The sequence below is a fragment of the Coregonus clupeaformis genome, unplaced genomic scaffold (genome assembly GCF_020615455.1).
Source record: "Coregonus clupeaformis isolate EN_2021a unplaced genomic scaffold, ASM2061545v1 scaf0163, whole genome shotgun sequence".
Lineage (NCBI taxonomy): Eukaryota > Metazoa > Chordata > Actinopteri > Salmoniformes > Salmonidae > Coregonus > Coregonus clupeaformis.
Window position 1 is genome coordinate 138,619 of NW_025533618.1, and position 23,882 is coordinate 162,500.

Below are 23,882 nucleotides of genomic sequence, written 5' to 3' on the forward strand. Positions count from 1 at the left end.
CTAGTCACCTGTATCTATATATAGAGCTGTAGTGACCTGTGTCTATATATAGAGCTCTAGTCACCTGTATATATATATAGAGCTGTAGTGACCTGTGTCTATATATAGAGCTGTAGTCACCTGTATCTATATAGAGCTCTAGTCACCTGTATCTATATATAGAGCTGTAGTGACCTGTGTCTATATATAGAGCTGTAGTCACCTGTATCTATATAGAGCTCTAGTCACCTGTGTCTATATAGAGAGCTCTAGTCACCTGTATCTATATAGAGAGCTCTAGTCACCTGTATATATATATAGAGCTCTAGTCACCTGTATCTATATATAGAGCTCTAGTCACCTGTATCTATATATAGAGCTCTAGTCACCTGTGTCTATATAAAGCTGTAGTCACCTGTATCTATATATAGAGCTCTAGTCACCTGTGTCTATATAGAGAGCTGTAGTCACCTGTATCTATATATAGAGCTCTAGTCACCTGTGTCTATATATAGAGCTCTAGTCACCTGTATCTATATATAGAGCTGTAGTGACCTGTGTCTATATATAGAGCTGTAGTCACCTGTATCTATATAGAGCTCTAGTCACCTGTATCTATATATAGAGCTGTAGTGACCTGTGTCTATATATAGAGCTGTAGTCACCTGTATCTATATAGAGCTCTAGTGACCTGTGTCTATATATAGAGCTGTAGTCACCTGTATCTATATATAGAGCTCTAGTCACCTGTATCTATATATAGAGCTGTAGTGACCTGTGTCTATATATAGAGCCCTGGTCACCTGTGTCTATATAAAGCTGTAGTCACCTGTATCTATATAGAGATCTAGTCACCTGTGTCTATATAGAGCTGTAGTCACCTGTGTCTATATATAGAGCTCTAGTCACCTGTGTCTATATAAAGCTGTAGTCACCTGTATCTATATAGAGCTCTAGTCACCTGTATCTATATAGATTTCTAGTCACCTGTATCTATATATAGAGCTCTAGTCACCTGTGTCTATATAAAGCTGTAGTCACCTGTGTCTATATATAGAGCTGTAGTCACCTGTGTCTATATAAAGCTGTAGTCACCTGTATCTATATAGAGCTCTAGTCACCTGTATCTATATAGATTTCTAGTCACCTGTATCTATATATAGAGCTCTAGTCACCTGTGTCTATATAAAGCTGTAGTCACCTGTGTCTATATATAGAGCTCTAGTCACCTGTGTCTATATAGAGCTCTAGTCACCTGTATATATATATAGAGCTCTAGTCACCTGTATCTATATAGAGAGCTCTAGTCACCTGTATCTATATAGAGAGCTCTAGTCAGCTATGTCTAGAGGTATTCTGTATTCAGACCCCTTCACTTTTTCCACATTTTGTTACGTTACAGCCTTATTTTAAAATGGATGAAATAAAAAAAATGTCCTCATCAATCTACACACAATACCCCATAATGACAATGCGAAAAAAAAAAAAATTTAATGTTGCAAATTTATTACAAATAAAAAACAGAAATACCTTATTTACATAAGTATTCAGACCCTTTGCTATGAGACTCGAAATTGAGCTCAGGTGCATCCTGTTTCCATTGATCATCCTTGAGATGTTTCTACAACTTGATTAGAGCCCACCTGTGGTAAATTCAATTGATTGGACATGATTTGGAAAGGCACACACCTGTCTATATAAGGTCCCACAGTTGACAGTGCATGTCAGAGGTCGAAGGAATTGTCCGTAGAGCGCTGAGACAGGATTGGAAAAATGACTTGTGTCATGCACAAAGTAGATGTCCTAACGATGCATGACTCCATGTGGGCGGGGCATCCTGAAGACTTTATAATAAAATCAATACAATAAAAATTAAGTCGTAGGCATTTTCTTGAGGAGGGTTATCCATCTAGATACCAATCACAGTAGGTTCACTGAAACACCTCTGTTAGACTAGTTACAGCAGGTGGCAAATGTTCCCTGTGTGTCGGTTCCCTGTCGTCACACTCTGAGGTCGGTGTAAATGGACAGATGACAGTTATTGATCATGTCCATTAATAAGCTTAATGAAAGGCCATTCATAATCATACAGCCATTCTGCTCTCAGTAATGAGCCACTAAAACACTTCCTCATGCTGTAATTGATTATGTACACTCAGCTCAACATCATTGGCTGAGTTATGAAACACTCTACCAATAGTTGACGAAGCTTCCATGGCATCCTATTCGCTACATCAGTCATACTCAACAGGTGGACCGCGGGCCGGATCCGGACCCAGAACTGGGTCAATACGGACCACGGGCCGGATCCGGACCCAGAACTGGGTCAATACGGACCGCGGGCCGGATCCGGCCCCAGAACTGGGTCAATACGGACCGCGGGCCGGATCCGGCCCCAGAACTGGGTCAATACAGACCGCGGGCCGGATCCGGACCCAGAACTGGGTCAATATGGACCGCAGGCCGGATCCGGACCCAGAACTGGGTCAATACGGACCGCGGGCCAGATCCGGACCCAGAACTGGGCCAATACGGGTCCCAACTAAAAATTTATAAATAAAATATTGGTCTGGGTTTCGACTCCTGGTATCATATGAACACACATAAGACATGGAAAATGTGTAGAATAGCAGGGAATTAGCTTTAAAACGGGTACATTTTTCCTTCGCTCCGTGGCATAATGTGTAGAATTGCAGGAAATCAAATTTTTTCTCTCCGCCAACAAGAAGGGTGTGAACAGTTTGAGCTGTTTAGGGTTGCATGGGATGCGAGGTTGGGGTTTGTTACTACGCTGATAAATGACAATATCCATCCGGACCTTTGGCAGCTAGGAAATCTGTGTGACCGGACCTTCTCAAGTAGTACTTGAGTACCGCTGCAGGGATCATAAGGCTCAGGCCAAAAGTAGTGCGGTCTAGGATTGTCTCCTCTTTACAATTAAAATTAAAATGCCAAAGTGAATATAACTCAAATATGTTTTTAAAGTGGAGAGCAGAGTAGTCCCTTTGGCTTTGGCCAGCTTGTATTCCAAATGAAACCCCAAACCTTGTAAAACCCAATAGTTCATAAATCACACATACATATGACTTTAATAACTCTAAATGTTTTGGATGGATGGAATCTGTGGTTTGTATATTGTCTATTACCATAAGAACTGACTGCAGCCTAACAGTTTACAGTGAACCACAGTGTATAAGCGACAGTTTCTCTACCAATCTTTTTGAACTGCAGCTTCACCAGTTTACCGTAAACCACAGTGTATAAGTGACAGTTTCTCTACCAATCTTTTTGAACTGCATCTTCACCAGTTTACCGTAAACCACAGTGTATAAGTGACAGTTTCTCTACCAATCTTTTTGAACTGCATCGTTACCGGTGTACCATAAACCACAGTGTATAAGTGCCAGTTTCTCAACTACTCTTGTTTTGTCAGTGCCCCTCTCAGCACCTAGCAACCTGAGGGTGTCTGAGGAGTGGTTCAGCCGCTTCCGCATCACCTGGGACACGCCTCCTTCTCCCACCATGGGCTTCAGGGTAGTCTACCAACCCACCACTGGTACGTACACACCTGTTACAATACACACATGTCACAATACACACATGGTACAATATACATGTTACAATACACACATGTTACAATATACATATGTCAAAATACACACATGTTACAATACACATGTTATAATACACATGTTACAATACACACATGTTACAATGCACACATAGTACAATACACCCATGTTACAATATACACATTACAATACACATGTTACAATACACCCATGTTACAATGCTATAATAATGCTATATAATGTTATAATAATCCATCTCAGACAGTCTTTTAAACACCATTATTTTGTCTACCGTCTCAGACAGTCTTTTAATCACCATTATTCTGTCTGCCGTCTCAGACAGTCTTTTAAACACCATTATTTAGTCAGTTGTCTCAGTCTTTTCCATGGTAAACAGAAGGCTTGATGTGGGTGTAACACAAAGTGTGGGGAAATATCCCTCAGCTCTGTTTTCTACAGGAAGAAAACTACATGAGAACAGAAAGAAGAAAGAGTCTGTGGCTGCAGTGTCCGAAAAGGCACCCTATTCCCTATATAGTGCACTACTTTTGACCAGGATCCATAGTGCACTACATAGGAAATAGGTTGCCATTTGGGTGTCATCCTTGTGACTGTGTGAGCCTCTGCTTTCTATTAGAAGCTCTGTAAATTGCCCTGTGGTCCAGAGAAATGGGTCCTCCACCTAGATTGAATGCCTTCTACAACAAGAGGAACATGGGGCTCTACCCTCTGTCTGTTCTGTTACTGGATAGGTGATTACTCTCGCTACAGGAAATGTCTAACGCAGACGCTGGGAGACGAGGTACAGGGTTGAATAAATAAATAAACACAGAACAGCGTCTGGACATGAGAAACACAACAAACATCAGTGCTGACTGGGGAATGAACCTGAGGGAGTGACAGATATAGGGGAGGTAATCAATGACGCGATGGAGTCCAGGTGAGTCCCATAATTAAGCGCAGGTGCGCGTAACGATGAGTGAACTGGTGACCCGGAGCACCGGAGACGGGGAGCGCGGTGGTAGACGTGCCAGAATGTTCCATCCTCCTTCTCTTCTCTGTGCCAGCGCCTCCCTTCCTCCTCATTGGCCAGACTGTCCTCAAATACATTTGGTTGAAATTGTTGATGACACACATATCATACGTGTGTGTATCTCTATGTGTGTTGCTGAGCCAGTCTGTGTGTTTCCTACAGTGCCGGGGTCAGCTCTGGAGACCTTTGTGGGAGACGACGTCAACACCATGCTGATCCTGAACCTGCGGAGTGACACTGAGTACAGTGTGAAGGTCATCGCTTCCTACACCACGGGATCCAGCCAACCACTCCAGGGCACTGCCAAAACATGTAACATATATTGCCTCTCTTGGTCAGGTTGTGTGGGTGAATGCATGTGTTTGTGTGTGTGTGTGTGTTGTTGACCTTGTGTGTGTGTGTGTGTGTGTGTGTGTGTGTGTGTTGTTGACCCTGTGTGTGTGTGTGGGTGTGTGTGTGTGTGTGTGTGTGTGTCATCACCTCCTACACCACAGGATCCAGCGAACCCCTCACACACACACACACACACACACACACACACACACACACACACACACACACACACACACACACACACACACACACACACACACACACCACCAATACCTTGTAAGGGATGGTGAATGATGTTAAGGTAGTTTAGGTAGACTCCTGTTGCAGTTTCAAGTCACGACCACAACAAAGAGAATGTTAGGGTCAAGTGTTGAATATGATACTTCCCCCTTCCTTTCAACTGCCAATACCAAGCAGCCACTTTGGATGAGATGTTAAATGTTTGTTGTCAAAGTGAAGTAGTATGTGGACATCCTGCTCGTCGAACATCTCATTCCAAAATCATGGGCATTAATATGGAGTTGGTCCCCCCATTTGCTGCTATAACAGCCTCCACTCTTCTGGAAAGGCTTTCCACTAGATGTTGGAACATTGCTGCGGGGACTTGCTTCCATTCAGCCACAAGAGCATTAGTGAGGTCGGGCACTGATGTTGGGCGATTAGGCCTGGCTCGCAGTCGGCGTTCCAATTCATCCCAAAGGTGTTCGATGGGGTTGAGGTCAGGGCTCTGTGTAGGCCAGTCAAGATCTTCCATACCGATCTCGACAAACTGTTTCTATATGGACCTCGCTTTGTGCACGGGGACATTGTCATGCTGAAACAGGAAAGGGCCTTCCCCAAACTGTTGCCACAAAGTTGGAAGCACAGAATCGTCTAGAATGTCATTGTATGCTGTAGCGTTAAGATTTCCCTTCACTGGAACTAAGGGGCCTAGCACGAACCATGAAAACCAGCCCCAGACCATTATTCCTCCACCACCAAACTTTAATGTTGGCACTATGCATTGGGACAGGTAGCGTTCTCCTGGCATCCTGGTCTGGGGCTGTTTTTCATGGTTCGGGCTAGGCCCCTTAGTTCCAGAAAAGGGAAATCTTAAACACAGATTTGTCCGTCGGACTGCCAGATGGTGAAGCGTGATTCATCACTCCAGAGAACACGTTTCCACTGCTCCAGAGTCCAATGGCGCTGAGCTTTACACCACTCCAGCCGACGCGTGGCATTGCGCATGGTGATCTTAGGCTTGTGTGCGGCTGCCATGGAAACCCATTTCATGAAGCTCCCGACGAACAGTTCTTGTGCTGACGTTGCTTCCAGAGGCAGTTTGGAACTCGGTAGTGAGGGTTGCAACTGAGGACAGACACATTTTACGCGCTACGTGCTTCAGCACTCAGCGGTCCCGTTCTGTGAGCTTGAGTGGCCAACCACTTTGCGGCTGAGCCTCGTTGCTCCTAGACGTTTCCACTTCACAATAACAGCACTTACAGTTGACCGGGGCAGCTCTAGCAGGGCAGAAATTTTACTAACTGACTTGTTGGAAAGGTGGCATCCTATGACGGTGCCACGTTGAAAGTCACTGAGTTCTTCAGTACGGGCCATTCTACTGCCAATGTTTGTCTATGGAGATTGCATGGCTGTGTACACCCGTCAGCAACGGGTGTGGCTGAAATTGCCGAATCCACTAATTTGAAAGGGGCGTCCACATACCTTTGTATATATAGTGTATGTCTGCTCCTCTGAATCAGTTTGTAAAAATACATGTTATTCATCACCATAATGCAACACCACTGGAGAATAAGCTTTAGTAGATTAATACATAGCTTTGTATTATGTTTGCATTACATTATTGCTGATAACATCAGATTCTCTTTGTTTGTTGAAGAGGATTTCACCACCCTGACAGACAGCTGAGAATATCAAACATTCAGACAGACAGTCAGGGAAATATCCCTTTGCATATAAATGTGATATCAGCAGGTGCATCGTAATGTAATACATGCTTTTGAGCTTTTCTCATCAAAAGTAAAATAGATTGTCTTTTTCATAAAGTCCTTCTGGCTGTCGTCAGAGCGTCACATCACGAATCCTGTTGTGTGACTACCTGAGTAGAGCAGTGTTTTCATCTGAGCTCAGTCAGACGAGATGTCCCAGAGACAGCAGACACACAGGGTTGAGATAATAATAATAATAATAATAAGCCATTTAGCAGACGCTTTTATCCAAAGCGACTTACAGTCATGCGTGCATACATTTTATTATTTTTTTTGTGTATGGGTGGTCCCGGGGATCGAACCCACTACCTTGGCGTTACAAGCGCCGTGCTCTACCAACTGAGCTACAGAGGACCACCCATACACAATAATGTGGATGTGGAGATAATATCTCTTCTCAACTGGCAGAACCAGGACATACTGCAAATCCATTAGCCACTCCATAATGGGAAGGTGGACCCAGAGCAATATGTCTTCAATTTGTATACATGTACAATGAATGAATGAATAAATGGAAAAATGAATTAATAATGAATGAATTGATATATACTGAGCATTAAATGTATGCAGCACATCTCTATGTGGCTCTGAGTGGACCCCCCCTGCTGTGACATAGTGCACAAGGCAGCTATTCCATTATAGAGAGAGGAACTTTAGCTCGTGACACAAATGACTTTTATGATGCGTTGCAGTCTCTCTTTCACTCCAAACATACTGTGCAGTAGTTCATCTCCTCACGCTTGATTTATAATTATATCTGCATATTCACCACAAAAGATTTGTATCAATATTTCATGCATTTTCATCCATTTTAATTGGACCTTTAAATAATTAAATGCAACAATAGCTCAATTTTACCCAGTTTTTTTTGTCTCTTCTCTTCCATGGGTCTGTGTGGCAGAGAGGCTGTCTGTCCATGCATACAGACGGCTCATTAATACAGACTTATATAAGGAAGTTAAAGGTTGTATCCCAAACAGCACCTTATTCCCTATATAGTGCACCCATATGGCTCTGGTCAAAAGTAGTGTACTCTATAGGGGATAGGGTGCCATTTAGAACAAATCCAAAGGCTGTCACATACATTATTCACAAGGAAGAAAGATAATCCAACTGCCATGTGTTTTCATGACTTTCCCCTTTTGGAAGAGGTAAACAATCTGTATAGATATAGTAGTTGTAGAATGTGAATCCGATGTGTACGGGATGTGTCCTAATCTGACAGCTGTGTCATAGCTCTTTGATTTTATAGAGTTACATGCTGTCGTTCTACTCTAGAAATCTATATTCTACTTGATCAGATTATTAACTATATGATTCATGTTGTTTGGAGAAAGCAACGTCTACTGTGTAATTTGTGTAAATCAGATGGAAACAACTTCTGTGATTGCATTGCTCCTCTAAAATGAAATCATGAATTATCATTTCAAATATTAGTTTGTTGTTGTGGGGAATAGAGAAGTTACGAGGGACTGTTTCAGTCTGTCTATTGTTTACGGTTCCTAACAGCTTTCATAAAGATTGGGGGAATAGATTTTAACTTTATTGCTCTCTATCAAAACGTCATATACTATTTAATCACTAAGATGAATAGCCTTTCTTTCCTTTGATAACAAATGAGAATTGGATAGGACTCAGAAGTTGGACAAATGTTATGTGTTCATATTGATTCTTCCCATAAATCAGAATGAGTTGATTAGCTGAGTGGATTAAATGAATTCCTTAAAGACACACGTGCCTACACAGCTGGATTGATTGTGCTTCATTATGACACGTTATCAATAATACCAGCTTCCTGCTCTTTATCTGTCAATGTGATTAGCTAGGTTGACAGATAGCAATTCTCTGTCAAGTGTTGGGTTCAGTTCCTTCATGATGTTACTGTAGGTAGTGATGTGGTGGGATCATGATTGTGATGTGATTTGATGTGATTGTGATGTGATTGTGATGTGATTTGATATGATTATGTGAGGGTAATGGTGATGGTGATGTTCTTCTGTCCTTGTGATTTTGTTGATCAAATCTCTCTCTCTCTCTCTGTCCCCCTATCTCTCTCTCTCTCTCTCTCTCTCTCTCTCTCTCTCTCTCTCTCTCTCTCTCTCTCTCTCTACCTCTCTCTCTCTCTCTGTCCCCCTATGTCTCTCTCTCTCTCTCTCTCTCTCTCTCTCTCTCTCTGTCTCTCTCTCTCTCTCTCTCTCTCTCTCTCTCTCTCTCTCTCTCTCTCTCTCTCTCTCTCTCTCTCTCTCTCTCTCTCTCTCTCTCTCTCTCTCTCTCTCTCTCTCTCTCTCTCTCTCTCTCTCTCCTCAGTGTACCTGGGCGTGACCAACCTGAACACATACCAGGTGATGATGTCCAGTTTGTGTGCCCAGTGGCAGCCCCATCGCCAGGCTAACCTCTACAGGGTGGTCATCGAGTCTCCGCTCAGTGAGTAGCACTTCTCTTTTACAAACTCTATAGTCTATCTATAGTATAGCTTACTGAGATGGTTGGGGCTTTTTGACTAGCCCTTCTCTGACATGTTATAGTTTAATGCACATGTCTTTCACCTGGACTTGGACATAGGAAGAGGATGAAACCATTATGTAGTCTTTAAATGCCATAGGGTGTTATCATGGACATAAAGAGTGGTTGTTTTACTCCCGTGCTCTGACAGTGTTGCTATGCCACTATTTCCATCTCCCCGAACCTCACACAGGAGCTAATCTTCAAATCCACCAAATCCTCAGCTCCTCTCTCTCTCTCTCTCTCTCTCTCTCTCTCCATTTCTGTCTCTAAACACAGGAGATTTGAGATCTGTTCAAATATTAAAACCAGATCCTGCCTCTAGTCCTTCCGTACGCCTTAACGTGCTACGTCTGGGTCTCTCTGGCATTAGTTATATCTCATAACTCACTGATATTATAGCACAGTTGATTGACAGCTAGGCAGGTATACAGTAGTAATGTGCTGTGTGGTTAGTGACAGCATGGCAGGTATACAGTAGTAATGTGCTGTGTGGTTAGTGACAGCATGGCAGGTATACAGTAGTAATGTGCTGTGTGGTTAGTGACAGCATGGCAGGTTGTATTCAGCTCTGTGTGGTTAGTGACAGCATGGCAGGTTGTGTTCAGCTCTGTGTGGTTAATGACAGCATGGCAGGTTGTGTTCAGCTCTGTGTGGTTAGTGACAGCATGGCAGGTTGTGTTCAGCTCTGTGTGGTTAATGACAGCATGGCAGGTTGTATTCAGCTCTGTGTGGTTAGTGACAGCATGGCAGGTTGTGTTCAGCTCTGTGTGGTTAGTGACAGCATGGCAGGTTGTATTCAGCTCTGTGTGGTTAGTGACAGCATGGCAGGTTGTGTTCAGCTCTGTGTGGTTAGTGACAGCATGGCAGGTTGTGTTCAGCTCTGTGTGGTTAGTGACAGCATGGCAGGTTGTGTTCAGCTCTGTGTGGTTGGTGACAGCATGGCAGGTTGTGTTCAGCTCTGTGTGGTTAGTGACAGCATGGCAGGTTGTGTTCAGCTCTGTGTGGTTAATGACAGCATGGCAGGTTGTGTTCAGCTCTGTGTGGTTAGTGACAGCATGGCAGGTTGTGTTCAGCTCTGTGTGGTTAGTGACAGCATGGCAGGTTGTATTCAGCTCTGTGTGGTTAGTGACAGCATGGCAGGTTGTGTTCAGCTCTGTGTGGTTAGTGACAGCATGGCAGGTTGTATTCAGCTCTGTGTGGTTAGTGACAGCATGGCAGGTTGTGTTCAGCTCTGTGTGGTTAGTGACAGCATGGCAGGTTGTGTTCAGCTCTGTGTGGTTAGTGACAGCATGGCAGGTTGTGTTCAGCTCTGTGTGGTTAGTGACAGCATGGCAGGTTGTGTTCAGCTCTGTGTGGTTAGTGACAGCATGGCAGGTTGTGTTCAGCTCTGTGTGGTTAGTGACAGCATGGCAGGTTGTGTTCAGCTCTGTGTGGTTAGTGACAGCATGGCAGGTTGTGTTCAGCTCTGTGTGGTTAGTGACAGCATGGCAGGTTGTGTTCAGCTCTGTGTGGTTAGTGACAGCATGGCAGGTTGTGTTCAGCTCTGTGTGGTTAGTGACAGCATGGCAGGTTGTGTTCAGCTCTGTGTGGTTAGTGACAGCATGGCAGGTTGTGTTCAGCTCTGTGTGGTTAATGACAGCATGGCAGGTTGTGTTCAGCTCTGTGTGGTTAATGACAGCATGGCAGGTTGTGTTCAGCTCTGTGTGGTTAGTGACAGCATGGCAGGTTGTGTTCAGCTCTGTGTGGTTAGTGACAGCATGGCAGGTTGTATTCAGCTCTGTGTGGTTAATGACAGCATGGCAGGTTGTATTCAGCTCTGTGTGGTTAATGACAGCATGGCAGGTTGTGTTCAGCTCTGTGTGGTTAGTGACAGCATGGCAGGTTGTGTTCAGCTCTGTGTGGTTAATGACAGCATGGCAGGTTGTATTCAGCTCTGTGTGGTTAATGACAGCATGGCAGGTTGTGTTCAGCTCTGTGTGGTTAGTGACAGCATGGCAGGTTGTGTTCAGCTCTGTGTGGTTAGTGACAGCATGGCAGGTTGTATTCAGCTCTGTGTGGTTAGTGACAGCATGGCAGGTTGTGTTCAGCTCTGTGTGGTTAGTGACAGCATGGCAGGTTGTGTTCAGCTCTGTGTGGTTAGTGACAGCATGGCAGGTTGTATTCAGCTCTGTGTGGTTAATGACAGCATGGCAGGTTGTGTTCAGCTCTGTGTGGTTAGTGACAGCATGGCAGGTTGTGTTCAGCTCTGTGTGGTTAGTGACAGCATGGCAGGTTGTGTTCAGCTCTGTGTGGTTAGTGACAGCATGGCAGGTTGTGTTCAGCTCTGTGTGGTTAATGACAGCATGGCAGGTTGTGTTCAGCTCTGTGTGGTTAATGACAGCATGGCAGGTTGTGTTCAGCTCTGTGTGGTTAGTGACAGCATGGCAGGTTGTGTTCAGCTCTGTGTGGTTAGTGACAGCATGGCAGGTTGTGTTCAGCTCTGTGTGGTTAGTGACAGCATGGCAGGTTGTGTTCAGCTCTGTGTGGTTAGTGACAGCATGGCAGGTTGTGTTCAGCTCTGTGTGGTTAATGACAGCATGGCAGGTTGTGTTCAGCTCTGTGTGGTTAGTGACAGCATGGCAGGTTGTGTTCAGCTCTGTGTGGTTAGTGGGAGAGCAACAACAACTTTCATAGCATAATAACCATTATGTTGTTTACCCCGTGTTTTACTGTCGATCCATGCTACCTGTATGTCTGACAAGGGTTTGGTGTTTGTAGGGATCAGCTGTGTGTGTGTGTGTTTATTCTCTCTGGAGTCCATTGCAAGTATACAAGGAGTGTAGTAGGCTTATAGCAATTCATGTAATTTAAAGAAGTCAGTCTTTGTAACGTTTAGCTAATAATTATCTAATAATGATCCGTTTTACACTTCATGGCAACTGGTTAATATTGAGGAAATCGCTATTTTCTGCCCAGATATGTGACGACCAAAAAATGCACTGGTTAAATCAAATACCTACTGTATAATAAGGATAGTGGTATTTGCTGGGGTGGGTTGATGTTGTAGCCAAGACTTCAGACCATCTTCCACATAGCTGGGCTTTAAAAAGGGTATTTCAGTGAAAAATTCCCACCCAGTTGTTTAGCTCAGGAATCAGCAGTCATAGCACTCTGGTACATATTTGGTTTATCCCATTATTGGATTAGTGTTTCTGTGGTCCCTATTCCTGGCCATTATTACTTGGAACCATCTACATGGGAAAGCAGAACCCTCATAAATATCCTTCTGTAAATGGGATGCAGAGACACAATATCCCTGATATAACATAATTCAGAGAAGTTATTATCATTTTTAAAATTCCTCCTGGTCAGCATTTATTTTCGAAATGAAAGAAAATACAAATCTGTGTATCCTTTTTGTTATTCAGCTCCGGCTAGCTTAGACCATGGCCCGTAGGGCTCTGATCAAAAGTACTGCACTATATAGGGAATAGGGTGCCATTTGAGATGCAGACAAAGTACTGCCTCTATCCCAGACAGACAGACAGACAGACAGAGGAAGGAAATCCCTGGAAGGAGAGATTTGAGGAATTAGAATTTAGAATCCAGGAGCAGCCAGAGAAAAATCTAGAAGGCAGAGTTTCAGATTATTTAGCTCTATTGTCCTCTGTTCTGATTCTGACTGACTGAGTCACGTACAGATCAGTGGCCCAGGATATCTGACTGCAGGAGCCACAGATTATATTAATTCCACAGGAATGGTGTGTTTGTATGTGTGTGCGCGTGTTCATGCGTGCGTGCGTGTGTGTGTTTGCCTCAACTGGCTGCTTCAAGATCATACTCACTGTTTATTATCTATGCATAGTCACTTTACCCCTACCTACATGTACAAATTACCTCCACTAACCTGTACCCACGCACATTGACTCTGTACCGGTACCCCTGTACATAGCCTTGTTATTGTTATTTTATTGTGTTATTTTTATTTTATTTTTTACTTTATTTTATTTAGTAAATATTTTCTTAACTCTATTTCTTGAACTGCATTGTTGGTTAAGGACTTGTAAGTAAGCATTTCACGCCTGTTGTATTCGGCGCATGTGACAAATAACATCTGATTTGATTTAAAGATGTTTCAGCTGCTGAAAACCTTTTTCAAAAAAAGGTTGCATCCGATGTGGCAGAGTCTCGATGTCATTTATTTTGGCAAGAACACACCTTTGGAAAATAATTGCGATAATGAAGTTGATGAATGGACACCATTAGTCAGTTCACTCTGTCTTTCCTTCAATGATGCTGCCATTAGAGGTCCACACTGTTCTTCCATAGAACGCTGTTCTTCCATAGAACGCTGTTCTTCCATAGAACGCTGTTCTTCCATAGAACGCTGTTCTTTCATAGAACGCTGTTCTTCCATAGAACGCTGTTCTTTCATAGAACTCTGTTCTTCCATAGAACTCTGTTCTTCCATAGAACTCTGTTCTTCCATAGAATGCTGTTCTTCCATAGAACTCTGTTCTAACAGATACATCTATTTAAACAGATATTTCTGTTCCGTTCTGTAACCAGGTTTCACCAGGGCTGTGTTCAGTAGGTTGTGGGACATTCAGATAGAAATGTATTAAATAGAAGAGCCATGCCTCTCTGACATCTAGACTAAGGAATCTGTCTGGAAGGACCATGTTGTACTCTATAAATTCTATTCATATCTGTATTTAACAGTATGTTGCATCTCTGGTTGTGAAGGTTAATTGTTGTTGTTGTTGTTGTCTCTCCAGATGGCCAGAAGCAGGAAGTGAGTGTTGGAGGCTCTGCGTCTAGACAGTGTTTCTATGGTCTGACTCCTAACAGCCAGTATCAGATCAGTGTTTCCACCCAGCTACAAGACATGGAGGGGCCTGCTGTTACCACCATCACTACTACACGTATGTACCAACTTACCTCAACACTCTCATCATGGACACAACACGTATGTACCAACTTACCTCAACACTCTCATCATGGACACAACACGTATGTAACAACTTACCTCAACACTCTCATCATGGACACAACACGTATGTACCAACTTACCTCAACACTCTCATCATGGACACAACACGTTTGTACCAACTTACCTCAACACTCTCATCATGGACACAACACGTATGTACCAACTTACCTCAACACTCTCATCATGGACACAACACGTATGTACCAACTTACCTCAACACTCTCATCATGGACACAACACGTTTGTACCAACTTACCTCAACACTCTCATCATGGACACAACACGTATGTACCAACTTACCTCAACACTCTCATCATGGACACAACACGTATGTACCAACTTACCTCAACACTCTCATCATGGACACAACACGTATGTACCAACTTACCTCAACACTCTCATCATGGACACAACACGTATGTACCAACTTACCTCAACACTCTCATCATGGATACAACACGTATGTACCAACTTACCTCAACACTCTCATCATGGACACAACACGTATGTACCAACTTACCTCAACACTCTCATCATGGACACAACACGTATGTACCAACTTACCTCAACACTCTCATCATGGACACAACACGTATGTACCAACTTACCTCAACACTCTCATCATGGACACAACATGTATGTACCAACTTACCTCAACACTCTCATCATGGACACAACACGTATGTACCAACTTACCTCAACACTCTCATCATGGACACAACATGTATGTACCAACTTACCTCAACACTCTCATCATGGACACAACACGTATGTACCAACTTACCTCAACACTCTCATCATGGACACAACACGTATGTACCAACTTACCTCAACACTCTCATCATGGACACAACACGTATGTACCAACTTACCTCAACACTCTCATCATGGACACAACACGTATGTACCAACTTACCTCAACACTCTCATCATGGACACAACACGTATGTACCAACTTACCTCAACACTCTCATCATGGACACAACACGTATGTACCAACTTACCTCAACACTCTCATCATGGACACAACACGTATGTACCAACTTACCTCAACACTCTCATCATGGACACAACACGTATGTACCAACTTACCTCAACACTCTCATCATGGACACAACACGTATGTACCAACTTACCTCAACACTCTCATCATGGACACAACACCTAGGTGTCAACTTCACTCAAAATCTCTCTTATGGGAGTAGAACTACCAATTAAGAATTACCAGCTATGAACATTGGATTGGATTTATTGGCTGTAGAAATGAAGATGAGATTTCATACTGTATGTAACCCCATTGAAACGGAAGAGTCAATCATGTGAGGCTGAAAGCAGTGGGCAGCCATAGATCCACCATAGAACCGATCATTCCAGCGTTCGTCCAGCCCGTGCAATCGCCCGCAGATAGCAGCCTTGTTCCCATTACCTTGAATGGTTGATGTGACCTAGCGACTGACTGGCCTGTAGATCACCTCAGCTCAGTGAAGACAAAGCATGCTTTCTCTCCTTTTGTCTGGTTAATTAAATAGCTGCTCTCTGCCTGTGGGCCGAAGCACCAGTCACAACAAATTTCACCTCCCCTTAGGAAGCATCCCAAATGGCAGCCTACTCCCTACATATGTAACGGGAATAGGGTGTAATTCAGGATACAGTGTCAGTCCCTGCAGCACGAGTGTCACTTAGAAACGACAATAGCAGGCTAATGATGCAGCCCATTGGCAAGGCAACGAGGTGGAGGGGAACTGGTCTGTTTAGGGACAGGAGATGCTCACTCAGTGTCAGGAATACAGATAGCAGTTCTCCCTGGAGGACTTTACAAGGCTGCTGCTACCGCTGCTGCTGTTAAAAATAGACAGTTTCGCTACCATCACTCATCACAGCAAAACCTCCCTGCCTTATCCAAAAGAGAGGGATCGTTTGGGGACAGCAGGAGTGAGGTAGGTGGACACTGGCAGGTGTGTGTGTGTGTGTGTGTGTGTGTGGATACAGAGGTGTGATGGATGTACCGTGATGATTTATGTGCTTGTCTCTCTGTGTGTTTTAGTTCCTGCCCCCACCCAGCCACCGACACCACCCCCCACGTCACCCCCCCTACCGACCATACCGCCCGCCAAGGAAGGTAAGAGAGAACTGCCACTGTGTGTCCGCACGCGCGCACGCACACACACACACACACACACACACACACACACACACACACACACACACACACACACACACACACACACACACCAACACCCCTATCTGCCAGTGTCCACCTTCCTCTCCCCTGCTGTTCCCAGCATAGTGTGACCTTTCTCAAACCCACACTACATCTCTGATGACAGCTCACCTTTACTCCAGCACGCTGAGGTACCACAGCTATAAATATGACTAACTTTCATACCAAATGAACCACATTATACGATCACCAAACAAGTACCGGTACTTAGTTGTAATTTTTCAGCTGAAGAAGAGTTTTTGGAGATAAATACAACTTTTTAAAAGTCTTCTGTCTTGGGGAGTCTCCAGCATCTTTATCAAACATTTGCAGTGTGTCTCAAGACAAGCAGCAGCTCCATCCTGTGCATATTTACATAGCATCTGCATACATTAGTTATTACATTAGCTGAAGCTTTGCTTCCTCTCTCCTTTGCTGACCTTCATATACACACTACCAAATATTATAGGCAGACAGCCCCCTGGGGGGGTTTAAGTCCTGGTCCATAATCATCAGATTTTAGATAAGCATAAGTTCTGCACAGGGTGAATTAAATAAGAAATAAGAACATTATTTTTTACAGCATCATAATAGAGTGAAAACATATTCAGCTTTTATCCGTATATTCTCAGCAAAGTTCTCAAGGTTGGTTTTTTTCAGGGGGGGGGATTAGTTGAATATTGCATTTTGGATATTATCTCTAGCTCCTAATAATAGTAGAAGTCAGAAGTCCCCAACTTCTTCTCAATCGCATTGGAGGAGAAGGTCCGATGGGCGGGACCTTGGAACTTCTCCAATGCGTTTTGTGAAGGAGGCGAGGACAGAGGATGGGAGGAATCGATGAAATCGATGAAAGACAAATTGAGAAAGAGCCTTGCACACTTCTATCACCCCATGATGCACTGCTGCCTGGCCGTGTATCAAGCCTTCCTCCCATCTTGTCGATACTTCCTGTGCGGTTTGATTAGAACCCTGCCATAAGAACCTTCCCTTAAGAACTCTCCCATCATTCTAAGAACTCTGCTATAATTCTAAGCACTTAAGAGTAAACACATTTCTCCCACCTCTAGAGGTTTGTACCAGTCAATTTAAGGTTATAATTCTAACTATCTGGCTTGTTTAAATAAAGATCAACCAGGCCAGACATTTCTCTTGTCATTCCTCTACACACTTAGAAAAAATGTGCTATCTAGAATCTAAAAGGGTTCTTCGGCTGTCCCCATAGGAGAACCCTTTAAAGAACCCTTTTGGTTCCAGGAAGAACCCTTTTGGGTTAAATGCAGAACCCTTTTATACCTGGAACCAAAAAAGGTTTTGCAATGGGGACATCCGAAGAACCCTTTTGGAACCCTTTTTTCTAAGAGTGTAGCCCAGGGTTTCTCAACCTTCTTTATACCAGGCACCGACAAGCTATGGTCCTTCTTGTGCCAAGGACCGGCAGGCTATACTTCTTCCTAGCATTGGAGAACTGGCTAAATCTGTGTCAGCTAACTGTCTGAGAGACTGGCCAGCTCTAGTCATTCCTCACATTCTGAGAGATCAATCCGCTCCCAGTCTGGCTGAGGTCTGTATATGGCCGGAGAATACAGTAACTGGATATTAAAGGCACAGCGCAGTAAAAAAATGTGATTTCCTTGTTTTTTTTAATATATATTTCCAGACTATGAGGTTGGAATAATACTGTGAAATTGTGAAAGTTATGATAAAGCCCTTTTAGTACAAGAGCTTTTTTGAAAAGACAGCCTGTTTTAGTGGGATGGAGTTTTGGCCTGCTTTGTGACATCACCAGACGGTAAATTAGTTAATAGACCAATAAGAAAGAGAGTTCCAAACCTCTCTGCCAATAACAGCTAGTTTTCAGTTTTTCCCTCCCCACTCAGACCACTCCCAGACAGTCCTAGCAAAATTATTGCTTGAGAAATTGGTCTTTGCTAAGAAGCAATTTTGTGTATTTTTTTTGTTGACCATTTTAATTGAAAATAATCACAGTAAGGGACTTAGTTGTTACCCAGAAATTATTTGAAATTGAGATAAAAATGGCTGCATTGGACCTTTAATTAGCAAGAAGGAAAGTCGTATCTGTCTCTGTGTAGTAGTAAGTAGATACAGCTTCTGGAGAAGACGGAGAGACAGATAGTTGGATAGTTCATCACCAGTCACCACCAGCTGGCCTGTTGTAATGAGACTGAATAGTTGAGAGGCTTACCAGCTGGCCTGTTGTAATGAGACTGAATAGTTGAGAGGCCTACCAGCTGGCCTGTTGTAATGAGACTGAAGAGTTGAGAGGCTTACCAGCTGGCCTGTTGTAATGAGACTGAATAGTTGACAGGCTTACCAGCTGGCCTGTTGTAATGAGACTGAATAGTTGAGAGGCTTACCAGCTGGCCTGTTGTAATGAGACTGAAGTGTTGAGAGGCTTACCAGCTGGCCTGTTGTAATGAGACTGAAGAGTTGAGAGGCTTACCAGCTGGCCTGTTGTAATGAGACTGAATAGTTGAGAGGCTTACCAGCTGGCCTGTTGTAATGAGACTGAATAGTTGAGAGGCTTACCAGCTGGCCTGTTGTAATGAGACTGAATAGTTGAGAGGCTTACCAACTGGCCTGTTGTAATGAGACTGCATAGTTGAGAGGCTTACCAGCTGGCCTGTTGTAATGAGACTGAAGAGTTGAGAGGCTTACCAGCTGGCCTGTTGTAATGAGACTGAATAGTTGAGAGGCTTACCAGCTGGCCTGTTGTAATGAGACTGAATAGTTGAGAGGCTTACCAGCTGGCCTGTTGTAATGAGACTGAATAGTTGAGAGGCTTACCAGCTGGCCTGTTGTAATGAGACTGAATAGTTGAGAGGCTTACCAGCTGGCCTGTTGTAATGAGACTGAAGAGTTGAGAGGCTTACCAGCTGGCCTGTTGTAATGAGACTGAAGAGTTGAGAGGCTTACCAGCTGGCCTGTTGTAATGAGACTGAATAGTTGAGAGGCCTACTAGCTGGCCTGTTGTAATGAGACTGAAGAGTTGAGAGGCTCACCAGCTGGCCTGATGTAATGAGACTGAAGAGTTGAGAGGCTTACCAGCTGGCCTGTTATAATGAGACTGCATAGTTGAGAGGCTTACCAGCTGGCCTGTTGTAATGAGACTGAAGAGTTGAGAGGCTTACCAGCTGGCCTGTTGTAATGAGACTGAATAGTTGAGAGGCTTACCAGCTGGCCTGTTGTAATGAGACTGAATAGTTGAGAGGCTTACCAGCTGGCCTGTTGTAATGAGACTGAATAGTTGAGAGGCTTACCAGCTGGCCTGTTGTAATGAGACTGAATAGTTGAGAGGCTTACCAGCTGGCCTGTTGTAATGAGACTGAAGAGTTGAGAGGCTTACCAGCTGGCCTGTTGTAATGAGACTGAATAGTTGGAGAGGCTTACCAGCTGGCCTGTTGTAATGAGACTGAAGAGTTGAGAGGCTTACCAGCTGGCCTGTTGTAATGAGACTGAATAGTTGAGAGGCTTACCAGCTGGCCTGTTGTAATGAGACTGAAGAGTTGAGAGGCTTACCAGCTGGCCTGTTGTAATGAGACTGAATAGTTGAGAGGCCTACTAGCTGGCCTGTTGTAATGAGACTGAAGAGTTGAGAGGCTCACCAGCTGGCCTGATGTAATGAGACTGAAGAGTTGAGAGGCTTACCAGCTGGCCTGTTATAATGGAGACTGCATAGTTGAGAGGCTTACCAGCTGGCCTGTTGTAATGAGACTGAAGAGTTGAGAGGCTTACCAGCTGGCCTGTTGTAATGAGACTGAATAGTTGAGAGGCTTACCAGCTGGCCTGTTGTAATGAGACTGAATAGTTGAGAGGCTTACCAGCTGGCCTGTTGTAATGAGACTGAATAGTTGAGAGGCTTACCAGCTGGCCTGTTGTAATGAGACTGAATAGTTGAGAGGCTTACTAGCTGGCCTGTTGTAATGAGACTGAAGAGTTGAGAGGCTTACCAGCTGGCCTGTTGTAATGAGACTGAATAGTTGAGAGGCCTACTAGCTGGCCTGTTGTAATGAGACTGAAGAGTTGAGAGGCTCACCAGCTGGCCTGATGTAATGAGACTGAAGAGTTGAGAGGCTTACCAGCTGGCCTGTTGTAATGAGACTGAAGAGTTGAGAGGCTTACCAGCTGGCCTGTTGTAATGAGACTGAAGAGTTGAGAGGCTTACCAGCTGGCCTGTTGTAATGAGACTGAATAGTTGAGAGGCTTACCAGCTGGCCTGTTGTAATGAGACTGAATAGTTGAGAGGCTTACCAGCTGGCCTGTTGTAATGAGACTGAAGAGTTGAGAGGCTTACCAGCTGGCCTGTTGTAATGAGACTGAAGAGTTGAGAGGCTTACCAGCTGGCCTGTTGTAATGAGACTGCATAGTTGAGAGGCTTACCAGCTGGCCTGTTGTAATGAGACTGAATAGTTGAGAGGCTTACCAGCTGGCCTGTTGTAATGAGACTGAATAGTTGAGAGGCCTACCAGCTGGCCTGTTGTAATGAGACTGAAGAGTTGAGAGGCTTACCAGCTGGCCTGTTGTAATGAGACTGAATAGTTGAGAGGCTTACCAGCTGGCCTGTTGTTATAGAGACTGAAGAGTTGTGATGCTTACCAGCTAGCCAGGTGTAATGAGACTAAAGAGTTGAGGCTTACCAGCTGGCCTGTTGTAATGAGACTGAAGAGTTGTGATGCTTACCAGCTGGCAATGAGACTGAAGAGTTGTGATGCTTACCAGCTGTCCTGTTGTAATGAGACTGAAGAGTTGTGATGCTTACCAGCTGGCCTGTTGTAATGAGACTGAAGAGTTGTGATGCTTACCAGCTGGCCTGTTGTAATGAGACTGAAGAGTTGAGAGGCTTACCAGCTGGCCTGTTGTAATGAGACTGAAGAGTTGAGAGGCTTACCAGCTGGCCTGTTGTAATGAGACTGAATAGTTGAGAGGCTTACCAGCTGGCCTGTTGTAATGAGACTGAATAGTTGAGAGGCTTACCAGCTGGCCTGTTGTAATGAGACTGAAGAGTTGAGAGGCTTACCAGCTGGCCTGTTGTAATGAGACTGAATAGTTGGGATGCTTACCAGCTGGCCTGTTGTTATAGAGACTGAAGAGTTGTGATGCTTACCAGCTTGCCAGTTGTAATGAGACTAAAGAGTTGAGGCTTACCAGCTGGCCTGTTGTAATGAGACTGAAGAGTTGTGATGCTTACCAGCTGGCCTGTTGTAATGAGACTGAATAGTTGAGAGGCTTACCAGCTGGCCTGTTGTAATGAGACTGAATAGTTGAGAGGCTTACCAGCTGGCCTGTTGTAATGAGACTGAAGAGTTGAGAGGCTTACCAGCTGGCCTGTTGTAATGAGACTGAATAGTTGAGAGGCTTACCAGCTGGCCTGTTGTAATGAGACTGAAGAGTTGAGGCTTCTGTCTCTGTGTTTGGAATTCCTCTCTAACCTAGTTCCATATCTCATGTCCCTCCCTCGCTCCCTGCCTCCCTGCCTCCCCAGTCTGTAAGGCAGCCAAAGCTGACCTGGTCTTCTTGGTGGACGGCTCTTGGAGCATCGGAGACGACAACTTCCAGAAGATTATCCGTTTCCTGTACAGTACGATGGGAGCTCTGGATCTGATTGGTCCTGACGGCACACAGGTAAGACCAATGACAACACCCCCATATTATGTTATGCATTCAGCATATTATAGCCACATAGGTCAAAATATAATGTAAATAATGAATGAATTAATAAATGAAATACAACCCAATGCATTTTCTAACAGTAACCTGATTTTATCCATCTCAGCCACTGATGTTTGAGAAAGCAAGGAGTCCTATGAGTGGCTGGTCTAGTCTAGTATACACAGGCTTAGGTTTAGAGAAAGCCTGTGCCAACATCACCAAACAGACCCACATCTAAACCAGGTCCCAAGGGAGAGACCATTATGTTGGAATAGACTGGTGTCTAGACATTACAAACAGAGCCCATAGATCTTCATCAAGCCTCCTCTTTCAGACCGTTCACAGCCCATTACTGTGGAGCTGGTAGGTTATTGACACAAGGCTGCATTACTAAAGTCCTCAATATCCCCTTACTACTGTATTAGGGGCTGATGGGTAATGGAGGAATCTGAGCCGAGGTGCAGAGGGTCCTGGCTGGAGTAGTTAGGCTCTCAGACAGACAGACAGACAGGCAGGCAGGCAGGCAGGCAGGCAGGCAGGCAGGCAGGCAGACAGACAGACAGACAGACAGACAGACAGACAGACAGACAGACAGACAGACAGACAGACAGACAGACAGACAAATAGAAGAACAGACATAAGGAGAGAGAAGGGAAGCGGCACATTGAAGGAAGAGGAGGGACAGAGATAGATTCATAATAAGGGGACATAAGGGGAGTGAGTAACAGAGACATCTGTTCTAAAGATGTTGCAAACTAGTTGCTAAGATGCCAATGAAAGCATGCATCCAGTATGTGACTGTAAGTTATGGATTCTTTATGGGCAACTTACACTGAACAAAAATATAAATGCTACATGTAAAGTGTCGGTCCCATGTTTCATGAGCTGAAATAAAAGATCCCAGACATTTTCCATACGCACAAAAAAGCGTATTTCTCTCAAATTTGGTGCACAAATTTGTTTACATCGCTGTTAGTGAGCATTTCACTTTTGCCAAGAAAATCCATCCACCTGACAGGTGTGGCATATCAAGAAGCTGATTAAACAGCAGGATCATTACACAGGTGCACCTTGTGCTGTAAACAATAAAAGGCCAGTCTAAAATGTGCAGTTTTGTCACACAACACAATGCCACAGATGTCTAAAGTTTTGAGGGAGCGTGCAATTGGCATACTGACTGCAGGAATGTCCACCAGAGCTGTTGCCAGATAATTTAATGTTAATTTCTCTACCATAAACTGCCTCCAACGTCGTTTTAGAGAATTTGGCAGTACATCCAACCGGCCTCACAACCGCAGACCACTTGTATGGCGTCGTGTGTGGGCGAGCGGTTTGCTGATGTCAACATTGTGAACAGAGTGTACCATGGTGGTGGTGGGGCTATGGTATGGGCAGGCAGAAGCTACGGACAACGAACACAATTACATTTTATCGTTGGACTTTGAATGCACAGAAATACCGTGATGACATCCTGAGGCCCATTGTGAGGCCCATTTATTTTAAGGTATCTGTGACCAACAGATGCATATCTATATTCCCAGTCATGTGAAATCCATAGATTAGGGCCTAATGAGTTTATTTCAATTGACTGATTTCCTTATATGAACTGTAACTCAGTAAAATCTTTGAA

At 44.1% G+C, this 23,882-nt stretch overlaps 1 protein-coding gene across 1 annotated transcript in view; it reads left to right on the top strand.

Moving 5' to 3' along the window:
- Window positions 1-23,882, top strand: part of LOC121542744 (collagen alpha-1(XIV) chain-like) — a 181,356-nt gene that overhangs the window by 74,324 nt on the left and 83,150 nt on the right. The window contains exons 18-23 of the mRNA XM_045213864.1: window positions 3,413-3,535; window positions 4,747-4,896; window positions 9,213-9,329; window positions 14,168-14,314; window positions 16,427-16,501; window positions 22,086-22,225. Of these exons, the coding sequence (XP_045069799.1) occupies window positions 3,413-3,535; window positions 4,747-4,896; window positions 9,213-9,329; window positions 14,168-14,314; window positions 16,427-16,501; window positions 22,086-22,225 (752 nt within the window). The remainder of the gene's footprint in view (window positions 1-3,412; window positions 3,536-4,746; window positions 4,897-9,212; window positions 9,330-14,167; window positions 14,315-16,426; window positions 16,502-22,085; window positions 22,226-23,882) is intronic.